The following is an 11,419-nucleotide window of genomic DNA, read 5'->3' on the forward strand; positions in this document are numbered from 1 at the left end:
CTTATTATACCATTCAATACCTGATATTTCAACAGGGTTTCTCATTGGTAAATATGATCCTTCTGTATGAAATTTATCATCTTTCTATCTTTAATTCAAATTAAAATCATTAACTTCCATATTCTAAGAACAAAAGATTCTTGAGATTTAATCAATGATGTAAAAATCTAGAATACTACTTTTGATGGGTAAAGTAAAATAAATTTCAACTAGCAATAGATATTAGCATAAGTCTTGACCATTATATCTTAGTTAAAAAAAATTATGGTGACTAATATGGAAAATTATAAATGTAAGTGTACTATTTTTAAAAGTAGGAAAAAAGTCAAAATGATTTTTCCCTCTGTGGGACACATACTTATATATATGCATATTCCCCCGTCTGCCCTCCCTGGGATTCTGCTTGGCATTCAGTAATCACAGTATCATTCCTAACATTGTCACTCATCAAGAATGACATGTTCTTATAGGAATTTTTTTAAAAAAGACTTTTTGGAGAAAATTTTCACTTTCCAGTTTCTGTACTTATTTTTATACGACTACTCTTGGCTTATTTTTTGACTCCTACAAAATCACAAAGTGCATTATATGATCAAATGGGAGGGAAACAGGAAAAGACAGACTCTAAATAGGGTTATACTGCTCCTCAGCAAGGCCTCACTTGATGTAAAGCCTCTCAACTATTACCATGAAAGCTTTAAGACGTTTATGAAGTCTCAAAAAAAATGAAAAGGATTAATACTTCATATTGAACAGAAAAGCCAAAATAAAGATTCCTGACTACTCCTGTCTTTTTGCAGCTATCCTAACTCCTAAGAGGTAATTAAGTAGCAAGTTATTGTTAAGGGAAACTTGTCTCTTCAATAGGAGAACATCTTAAGAGAATGAGTTAGGCAAACACTGAACTTCGGTTTAATGATATTGAGTGAAAATTTTGTAGAGTTGTCAGTTAAACTCTTTGGCAAAACACTAATATCAAGTTTGAAGTGGGAAGACCACAAAATATTCTAGCTATCCAAGTGGTTTGCTTCTTGAATTTCATAAGGATCACTGCCCTTGCCAAATTCATCTTAGCCTCTGAATAAACTCACCAAGCTCCTTATAACGAAGGGTTGTTAATTCCTAGCTGTAATCTATCTAAATACTCCAGATCTGTTACTGGCACTATCTCAATGCTCCCCATTACTGTAACACTGAGATCTTCTGCCAGCCATTCCTACTGAATGGCAACACTGCTTTTATTTCCCTAGACATATCTTAAGTCTGTCAGGAGGTCTGTCATGCTAAAATCCATTAGAGAATATACAAGACATTAGGCAGCGGTGGGTGGTAGAGAACCTAGCCTGGAAAACTAGTATAGGTCTTTTGAAGGCTGGAAGCCCTAGGCCAGGCTTCCAAAACACTCAGTACATTCCTACTAGAATCCCTTCCAGACTCTCTTCTAGGAAGAGAAATAAATAAATTATAAACAGAAATATTTCCACAGAGAATAGTTTTTCCAAGAAACTTATTAAAAGGTAATTATTAAGTGAAAGAAATGGCATCTGTATTTCTGTGAAAACTGTGCCAAAAACCAGTACTGAGAAAGCTGAGGTACCATTTTCACAATTATAAAACTCAAAATCCACATTTCTAAAACAAAGAATATCCTGATATTAAATTGAAACTACAATGGCAACACCCTTTGTTATCTTGATATTTCACGTCCTTACTCTTTTTTTTTTTTTTGGAGACAGAGTCTCACTTTGTTGTTCTTGGTAGAGTGCTATGGTGTCACAGCTCACAGCAACCTCAAACTCTAGGGCTCAAGAAATCCTCTTGCCTCAGCCTCTCCAGTAGCTGGGACTACAGGCATCTACCACAACAGCTGGCTATTTTTGTTTTTTAGAGACAGGGTCTTGCTGTTGCTCAGGCTGGTTGGGAACTCCTGAGCTCAGGCAATCCTTAGCCTTCCAGAGTGCTAGGATTACAGACATGAGCCCGCCTTCCTAACTCTTATTTACAAAAAAAGGGGGGGAGTGTCTAGCACTAGCCTTGAATCCTGTTCATCTCATTGTTTAGTGCAGTAACTGTCAGATTCTACTTAAATAAATATAGCAGCTACAATATTATAAATGCATGGTCCTCAATGCCAGTAATTTTGGTACTGTAATAATAACATGTATCTGCACTTTACACAGACATAGTTGCCATCAAGAATATACATTAAACTCCCAACTCTTCTTCATATGAAAATCAATTATACTAGTTGCTGGGATTGACATTTTAAAGTCACCCTTATAAGATACATCATACAAAAGAGCAGATAAAAATTTAGATTTCCTAATATAGTCAGTGAGCAAGGGCAGGAGCAGAAAGGTAACTGTAAGTTTCATGTTTAAATAAAAAACAAAAAAAGTGGTTTTTTTTGAGATGGAGTCTCATTTTGTTGTCCTCAGTAGAGTGCCATTGCATCATAGCTCACAGCAACATTAAATTCTTGGGCATAAGTGATCATCTTGGCTCAGCCTCCAAAGTAGCTGGGACTATTGGTACCTCCTGCATTGTATGGTTGTTTTTTAGAGATAGGTTCTTGTTCAAGCTGGTCTCAAACTTGTGAGTTCAGGCAATCCACCTGCCTCAGCCTCCCAAAGTGCTAGGATTACAGGTGTGAGCCACCACACCTGGCCAACCAAAACTGTTATTTTTTGTTTTTTTTTTGCAGCTGTCATTGTTTTTAGGAGGCCTGGGTCAGGCTCGAACCTGCCAGCCTTGGTGCATGTGGATGGTACCATAACCATTATGTCACAGGTGCCTAGCCCAAAGTTGTTTTTAAAAATAAAAAGATATTAGTAATTCTATATTAGAAGTACAGTAATAATTAGAACAAATTTCAAGAAATATTTGTTAGACTTTTATCTTAAAATTCTAAGCACAAAGTTTCTTGTAATTAAGGTCTATATACTAATCTGTTAATAAGCAAAATAGATATTCTTCCAAGTTAATTAATCTTAAACTAGCAATGTTGAACATGTAAATGCCTCAAAAAAGAAATCAGGCAAAAGGCAAAGTACTTTATTTTAAAGAGAGACAGAGTCTTACTGTGTCACCCAGGCTGAGTGCAGTGGCCCAATCATAGCTCACTGTAACCTCAGATTCCTGGGTTCAAGTGATTTTCCTGCCTCAGTTTCCCAAGTAGCTAGGGCTACAGCTATACCCCCACACCAGCTAATTTATTTATTTTCGTAGAGAGGTTGTCTCAGTACGTGTCCTAAGCTGGTCTCAACTAATTCTCCTGCCTCAGTCTCCCAAAGCTCTAGGAGTACAGGTATAAGTCACTGTGCCAGGCCTGTATTTTAGAAAAAATATTTCTTCTTTTTATTTTTGTGGTTTTTGGCCGGGGCTGGGTTTGAACCCACCACCTCTGGTATATGGGGCTGGCGCCCTACTCTTCTGAGCTACAGGTGCCACCCAAAATATTTTTCTTCTTTAAAGCTCCTTCCAAATAGATTTAAATTAAGGGCTTCACTCTCTAGCACATGTGAGACTAAGCAACTAAAACTTAGGTAAAGAAATAAATAAATAGGGAAAAGGTATCTACAGTTGTTCCCTAAAGTTTTCCATATCAATTTGTATAGCTCCAAAGGATGAAGGAAATATTTTATTCACACTAAGCAAGCATAGACCAATTAAGTTTTTATCATCTAAGATATATTATTCCTTCTCTTGCCCATGTTCCTGACTATATTCAGTGAAATTTCAGTGTTATAAAACATGTTTTACAGGAAATTCTTTTGAAGGAGATAGGAGAAGACTGGGAGAAAAAAAATGTATATACTATACAAATACTACCTTTTGTAAAGCTCTTTGAAAGAGTAAACTGTAAACTGCATTTCAGATACTTCAAAATAATAAACATACAAAATACAGTACTTTCTTAGTTTTCTGGCAGAGGGACAAAAGATTTCATGCCTGTTGGAGGACATGGGCTCAGATCTTAGGCTCAAAAATACAGTAAATTGGCAATAATAGTGGATTATAGGTAAAAGAGAAACTAAAGATCTAAATCCATTACTTTTCATGTGCAGATGAAATTCTAGAAGGCTAACAGGAATGCCCACTGGAAACAATCTGTGGTATCTATACTCTGAACCAGTGCAAAAAAAAAAAAAAAAATCAAAATGCAATTTTCATGAGTTACAAAGTGCAAAGCTCCCCTGAATCCAATGTTACTGATAAACTTGGTTTTGATAAGCTTTATAGCACTTTTTAATACCTTAAAGTGAAATCAATAAAACAAAAGTTTTGCAAAACTTCTCCTTAATTTCAGTGATTTACTCATTTGAAATAAAGTTCTAACTTCCTTTGTCACTATCACCTTAATTTTAAAAGGAAAGTTACATTGGTGATAAATTAGCAAAAAATGTTTAAAAAATAATCTTAGATTTTCCTGATTCATTTTAGTAAATGAAAATGGGAACCTGGCCAATATGACTCTTTAATAAACATGATCTCTTTTCAAAGAATTTAAGTATCTTCTAAATCTTAAGCTGTTCACTATCATTTCTTAATTCAAAGGTCAATTTTATTTCTAATATTTAAGGTCAGACTCATTTATGCAATTTCACTTCCTTCATTTTCATCATTTTTTTCATCTCAGTCTTAAAATTATTTCTTCAAAGATACTTCATTATGATTTTTAAAAGATATGCTTTAAAACTGAAAATTACAAAACTTTCCTTCTGAAATTAAGGCTGTATTACTAGGCCCTTTTAAAATTATAGATGTGCCTATTCCTCCTATTATCTGTGGTAAAGATGTCAAATGTACAACTTTCCTTTGAAATTGCTTATTGCACTAAAAGATAGCAAAAACAAGTTGTCAGCTCTTAAAATAAACATGATTATGTTTCTACAAAAGATGTTGCCAATACAGTTCTATAATGATTAAAGCACTATTCTAATAAATATAAAAGAAAAGGAAGCTATACTTCCAAACACATACATATATGTTTATATATACACACATACATATATATAAAAATATATATATATGAAAATCACATTAAAGTATGAGAGGCAGCAAGTAAACTATCAAAAAACAAAACAAAGCCCTCCCCCTAAACTTTCTTCTCTCTCTACCCAATTTCGGAGGCCTCAACCCTACAGAGTTCCAACCATCAAATATTTATCCTTTATAAAAGCTTTAAGAGATTTCCATGTATAGCCTACAGAAATGGAAATCTTTAGAATACGTATCACTTATCAGAAGGAAAGAGTTACAACTTCTGTCAAGGTTTTATATTTATAGCAGCTTTAATAAACCCACTAAAAAAAAGAATAGGTTGCTACTGCTTATGTACACACTGCACAAGTGGCCAATGTATGTTTAGAGCAGAAGAGGATAGACACACACTCTCACTAAAACATATATGTGTGTGTGTTTATATATATATATGTATATATATAAAATAATTTTGTTTCTTAAGACAGGAATATCAAGAGTTGAGGACTCAGAATCGTGTATGAGATAGAAGACAGGTGCAGGATGTGCAAAATGAAAGTAGAAATCTGGTTTGCCATGTTTCACATTCAAATGAACCAGTTATATGAACATCTGAATGTCACTGGCAGCATTAGAGAAAAAAGTATAGGTGATGAAGGCAAGGGAGGTAGAGAGAGAAATAAAGATGGTAGTGAGGGGAGAATAAAAGGGAAAGAAAGTTCCCCAATGGAATGAATTATAAAATATATACACAGACACATATATATCTATTATCAATCCAGATCAGATATATATGCATATGAAGTATGCATGTATATATTTAAAAAATACAGACACCTTTTATAAGAACATATGAATGCACATTAATTTTTTGCACACATAATTGTGAATAATCGCTTATTCATGTAGGTGTGTATTTTTTAAACCATCATTTTACTTTTTCTTTACTTTTTTTGCAAAGATATTTGTGCTGCCAAGCAACTTGAGGTAAAGGCATTAAAGGGTTAGACTACAAGAAATGAAAACAAAACAACCGCGATACTTCCTATAGGAGACCGCACAAAAAGCAGTTGGCTGGTTTCATATTGCATAATTATGCTGAGTTCCTTGATGAAGTAAACAATCTTCCTTGTATCAACATAAGGATCAGACCCTGGCCCCACACACAGTGTTGGTTTCTGTATGGCTGGAGGTGTCCCTACTCAACTGAATCCACTGGAAACATACGTTGTATGTTGATTTGTCTTTCAATTCTTCCTCTCAGAGAATATATTTAGATTTTTTAAGCAAAGTACATTGTGCGTAAGGTATCTTGGTGAATCTGTACAGCCTTGGCAAGAGCTTGTGGATCTCGCCCATTGCTTTGTCCTGAAACATGACTTCCTTCAGCACTGTAAGAGAAGTGGGAATGAAGACAAAAACAAACTTTCTATTCTGGTACAATAATTCTGAAAAGTATTATTTCTTGTAGAAAATTTTAAAAATATTAAAAAATAGATATTAGCACAATGAACTATGTGTCCATTACCCAGCTTCAATAATTATTAACTCAAGGCCAATTTTGCTTTACTTCTCTAACCTCCCAGGATTAGATATCATATCATTCTGTCTCTATAGATATATTGCTTGTATTATTATTAGTAATCTCTCCTTTGAATTAATTTGGCAAACAACTAAATCACTTTATCATTCTATTACTAATGAGCCTAGACCGCCTGTTTTTTTTTTTTTTTTTTTTTTAGACAGAGCCTCAAGCTTTCCCCCTGGGTAGAGTGCTGTGGCATCTCAGCTCACAGCAACCTCCAACTCCTGGGCTCAAGCGAGTCTCCTGCCTCCACCTCCCAAGTAGCTGGGACCACAGGCGCCCGCCACAACGCCTGGCTATTTTTTGGTTGCAGCCATCATTGTTGTTTGGCGGGCAGGGCTGGATTCAAACCCGCCACCTTAGGTGTATGTGACTGGCGCCTTAGCCACTTGAGCCACAGGCGCCGAGCCAGACTGCCTGTTTTTATGTGTTGTTGTTTTCTGAGACAGGGTCTCACTTTGTTGCCCTCGGTGGAGTGCTGTGATTTCACTGCTCACAGCAACCTCAAATTCTTGGGCTCAAGCGATTCTTTTGCCTCAGCCTCCCAAGAAGCTGGCACTACAGGCACCTGCCACACTGCTCAGCTATTTTTTTTTTTTTTTTGTAGTTTTTTGCTGGGGTTGGGTTTGAACCTGCCACCTCCAGCATATGGGGCCAGCAGGGCCCTACTCCTTTGAGCCACAGGAGCCACCCATGATGGCCAGGTTTTTATTTTTTATTTTTTGAGTCAGAGACTCATTCTGTTGCCCTGGTTAGAGTCCGTGGCAACATAGCTCACAGCAATCTCAAAGCCGTGGGTTCAAGCAATCCTCTTGCCTCAGACTCCCAAGTAGCTGAAACTACAGGTATCTACCACAATGCCCAGCTGGTTTTTTCTATTTTTTTAGTAGAGAGGGAGTATTTCTCTTGCTCAGGCTAGTCAGGAACTCCTGAGTTTAAGCAATCCACCTGCTTCATCTCGGCCTCCCAGAGTGCTAAGATTATAGGAGTGAGCAACAGCACTTGGCCTAGGCAGCCTATTTCAAAAGAAAACTTTCTTGGGCAGTCAGGTCTACTATCACTTTTCATATGGATCACTGACTCTTGTAATTACTTGTGGAAGTTTAATTGGAGGTACTTTATGGCAAATAAGAAGGCACATACTTACAGGGAAATGCTTAAAGAAATTTCCTAAGAAAATTCTAATAAGCAGACCATACTTGATTGGGTGAGAATTTACTGTTTTTTTTTTTTTAGAGACAGAGTTTCATTTTGTTGCCCTCAGTAGAGTGCCGTGGTGTCACAGCTCAAAGCAACCTCCACATCTTGGGCTTAGGCAACTCTCTTGCCTCAGCCTCCTGAGTAGCTGGGACTACAGGTGCTTGCCACAATGCCCAGCTACTTTTTGTTGCAGTTTGGCTGGGGCTGGGTTTGAACCTGTGCCCTACTCACTGAGCCACAGGCGCTGCTGAGAATTTACATTTGTTATGCTTTATGTTACCTGTCATGTTCTTTGTCCACAAGATGATATCTGGCTCTGAATGCCACCAGGTGAGCATAATACGCTGGTGCAGGTATAGAAACAGATCGTGTACAGCGTACATAAGTGTGGCAGAGCTGGTAGGTCAGCAGCTGAAGTTCATCTGCAGTAAAGCAGTTATCATCCCATAAAACATGATAGTGTGAAGGACGGCTGGTACCCTATAGAGAAAAGGTAATGGCATATTCTATTGAACTTTTAAATAGTCAGCATAGACTAAGGAATGTAAAGTTTTCTACATTATAAAACAAATTTTAGGCTCGCCTGTGGCTGAAGCGGCTAAGGCGCCAGCCACATACACCAGAGCTGGCGGGTTTGAATCCATCCTGGGCCCGCCAAACAACAATGATGGCTGCAACCAAAAAAATAGCCGAGTGTTGTGGCGGGCGACTGTAGTCCTAGCTACTTGGGAGGCAGAGTAAGGAGACTTGCTTGAGTCCTGGAGTTGGAGGTTGCTGTGAGCTGTGATGCCACAGCACTCTGCCCAGGACGACAGCTTGAGGCTCTGTCTCAAAAAACAAACAAACAAACAAACAAACAAATTCTATTTCAATAATCAACTGAAAAAGCTTAGTTGATTGGGCAGCGCCTGTGGCTCAAAACAGTAGGGGACTGGCCCCATATACCAGAGGTGGTGGGCTCAAACCTGGCCTTGGCCCAAAACTGCAAAAACAAACAAACAAAAAAAAAAGCTTAGTTGATTCTGCTTATATGCCCCAAAGGAGCAAAAGCAGGGACTAAAATGTACGTATACATAGTTGTCTGTTTTCTTTCTTTCTTTTTTTTGAGACAGAGTTTTACTTTGTCGCCCTCGGTAGAGTACCGTGGCATCACAGCTCACAACCACCTCCAACTCTTGGGCTTAGGTGATTCTCTTGCCTCGGCCTCCTGAGTAGCTGGGACTATAGACACCCACCACAATGCCTGGCTATTTTTTTTTTACAGTTTTTGGCTGGGACTGGGTTTGAACCCACCACCTCCAGCATATAGGGCCAGCAGTGCCCTACTCCTTTGAGCCACAGGCGCCACCCACACCTGGCTATTTTTGTTGCAGTTGTCACTGTTGTTTTAGCTGGCCCAGGCCGGGTTTGAACCAGCCACCCTTTGTATATGGGGCCAGTGCCCTACCCACTGAGCCACAGGTGCCCACAGGTGCTGCCCCACAGTTGTCTGTTTTCATAGCCGCATTAAGTACAATAACCAAAAGAGGGAAGCAAAGCAGGGTCCACCAATGGATGATAAACAGAATGTGGTATATACACACAGTATTATTCACCCTGAAAAAAGAAGAAAATTTAGACACATACTACACGAATGAACCCTGAACACATGATGCTAAGTGAAATAAACCAGGTACAAAAGGCCAAATATAGTATGACTGCATGGGAATTTTACATCAGAATATAATGGGAATTGGGGAATGGAACTGAGGTGTAATCACTAATAATTAAGAGTGTTAAGAAGTTATAGAATTCGCCCAAAATAAAGTTAAAAGTAGTGCTTAGAAAAAATAAATTTGGCTGGCTGAGGTGGTTCATCCCTGTAATTCTAGCACTCTGGGAGGCTAAGGAGGGTAAACTGCTTGAGCTCAGGAGTTCAAAACCTGCCTGAGCAAGAGTGAGACCCTATCTTTACAAAAAATATAAAATTAGCCAAGCATTGTGACAGGACCTTGTAGTCCCAGCTATTTGGGAGGGTGAGGCAGGAGGATCATTTGAGTCCAAGAGTTTGAGGTTGCTGTGAGCTATGACACCACAGCACTCTACCCAGGGTGACAGAGAGTAACTCTGTCTCAAAAAAGAAGAAAACAAAAAACCTCCCAAATACCCCCCAAACAAAATAAAAATAAAAAAACTCCAGCCAGGCATGGTGGCTCAAAACCTGTAATCCTAGCACTCTGGGAAGTTGAGGTGGTAGACTTGCTTGAGTTCAGAGACCAGTCTGAGGAACAGTGAGATCCTGTCTCTACTAAAAATAAAAAAACTAGCCAGGAATGGTGGTGTGAGCTTGCAGTCCCAGGTACTTAGGAGGCTGAGATGGGAGGATCCACTTGAGCACAGGAGTTTGAGGGTGCTGTGTACTATGCTGACACCACAACACTCTAGCCTGGAGCAGCAGAGTGAGGCTCTGTCTCAAGAACAAAACAAAACAAAACAAAAAGAACCTTGTATGGTGAAAAATGATTCGGGGTTTAATCTTTGCTGGCAAAAAACAAGACTCCTTTTCCCATCTCAGAGAAGTTGGAAAATTCAAATAAAGCTGGGAAGATACATAAAGAACAGTCTTCAGTTACTGTGAATTATTCCTGGTTATTTTCTAACTAGAGCAGAGGTTTCAAATTGGTGTCCCAAAGAAAAACTGTTCCCTAAAGCTTCTGGATAGGTATGCTGGAGAAATAGTCCTCTCTTTAAGATTCATAATAACTATTTGCATATCAATAATTCCCAAAAGTTCTAGAATAAAAAACCTGCTGAATAGTATTTCCTAAACTTACTTGAACAGATAATCTTTTCTTTTTTCCTATGTGATATTTATTAGAAAATCACGGGCAGCGTCTGTGGCTCAGTGAGTAGGACGCCAGCCCCATATACTGAGGGTGGTGGGTTCAAAACTGGCCCTGGCCTAACTGCAACAAAAAAATACCCAGGTGTTGTGGCAGGCGCTTATAGTCCCAGCTACTCAGGAGGCTGAGGCAAGAGAATCACCTAAGCCCAAGAGCTAGAGGTTGCTGTGAGCTGTGATGCCACAGCACTCTATTGAAGGCGACAAAGTGAGACTCTGTCTCTAGAGGGAAAAAAAAAGTCATAGTAGGCTTGGCATGGTGGCTCAAACCTGTAATTTTAGCACTTGGGAGGCTGAGGCAGGAAGATTTTTCTTGAGTCTAGGAGTTTGAGGTTGCAATAAGCTATGAATGAGCTATGATGATGCCACTGTAGTCTAGCCTAGGTAATAGAGAAAGATCCTATCTCAAAAACAAAGCCATAATGCAGTAGAGTTCCTTAGGAAATATGAAGGGAAGTATTAGGTTAAAATATGTAACTAGTCATACAGGCTTTATTCCTGAAGGTACTATTAACTTTTTATGACTTTTCTTTTTTCTTTTCTTTTTGCAGTTTTTGGCCGGGACTGGGTCTGAACCCCCCACCTCTGGCACATGGGTTTGAGCCACAGGCACCACCTGACTTTTATTTTAATTTTTTAGAGACAGAGTCTCACTTTGTTGCCCTTGGTAGAGTGCCGTGGCGTCACAGCTCATAGCAACCTCCAGCTCTTGGGCTTAGGCGATTCTCTTGCCTCAGCCTCCCGAGTAGCTGGGACTACAGGCACCTGCC

General features: G+C 38.7%; 1 protein-coding gene across 4 annotated transcripts in view; it reads right to left on the reverse strand.

Moving 5' to 3' along the window:
- Positions 1-5,552: 5,552 nt before the first annotated feature.
- LOC100951974 (protein argonaute-3) overlaps positions 5,553-11,419 on the reverse strand; it is a 132,271-nt gene continuing 126,404 nt past the window's right edge. For 3 of the 4 annotated variants that reach the window (XM_023512144.1, XM_023512146.1, XM_023512145.1), the window contains 2 exons: positions 8,049-8,248; positions 5,881-6,374 (listed from right to left, as the gene is read on the reverse strand). In XM_023512144.1, the coding sequence (XP_023367912.1) occupies positions 6,266-6,374; positions 8,049-8,248 (309 nt within the window). In that variant the 3' untranslated portion in view covers positions 5,881-6,265. Of the gene's footprint in view, positions 6,375-8,048; positions 8,249-11,419 lie in introns of all 4 variants that reach the window. The other variant, XM_003788177.1, reaches the window with a different exon arrangement.

Source organism: Otolemur garnettii, unplaced genomic scaffold (genome assembly GCF_000181295.1).
Source record: "Otolemur garnettii isolate 467f Iridium unplaced genomic scaffold, OtoGar3 scaffold00025, whole genome shotgun sequence".
Taxonomy (NCBI): Eukaryota; Metazoa; Chordata; class Mammalia; order Primates; family Galagidae; genus Otolemur; species Otolemur garnettii.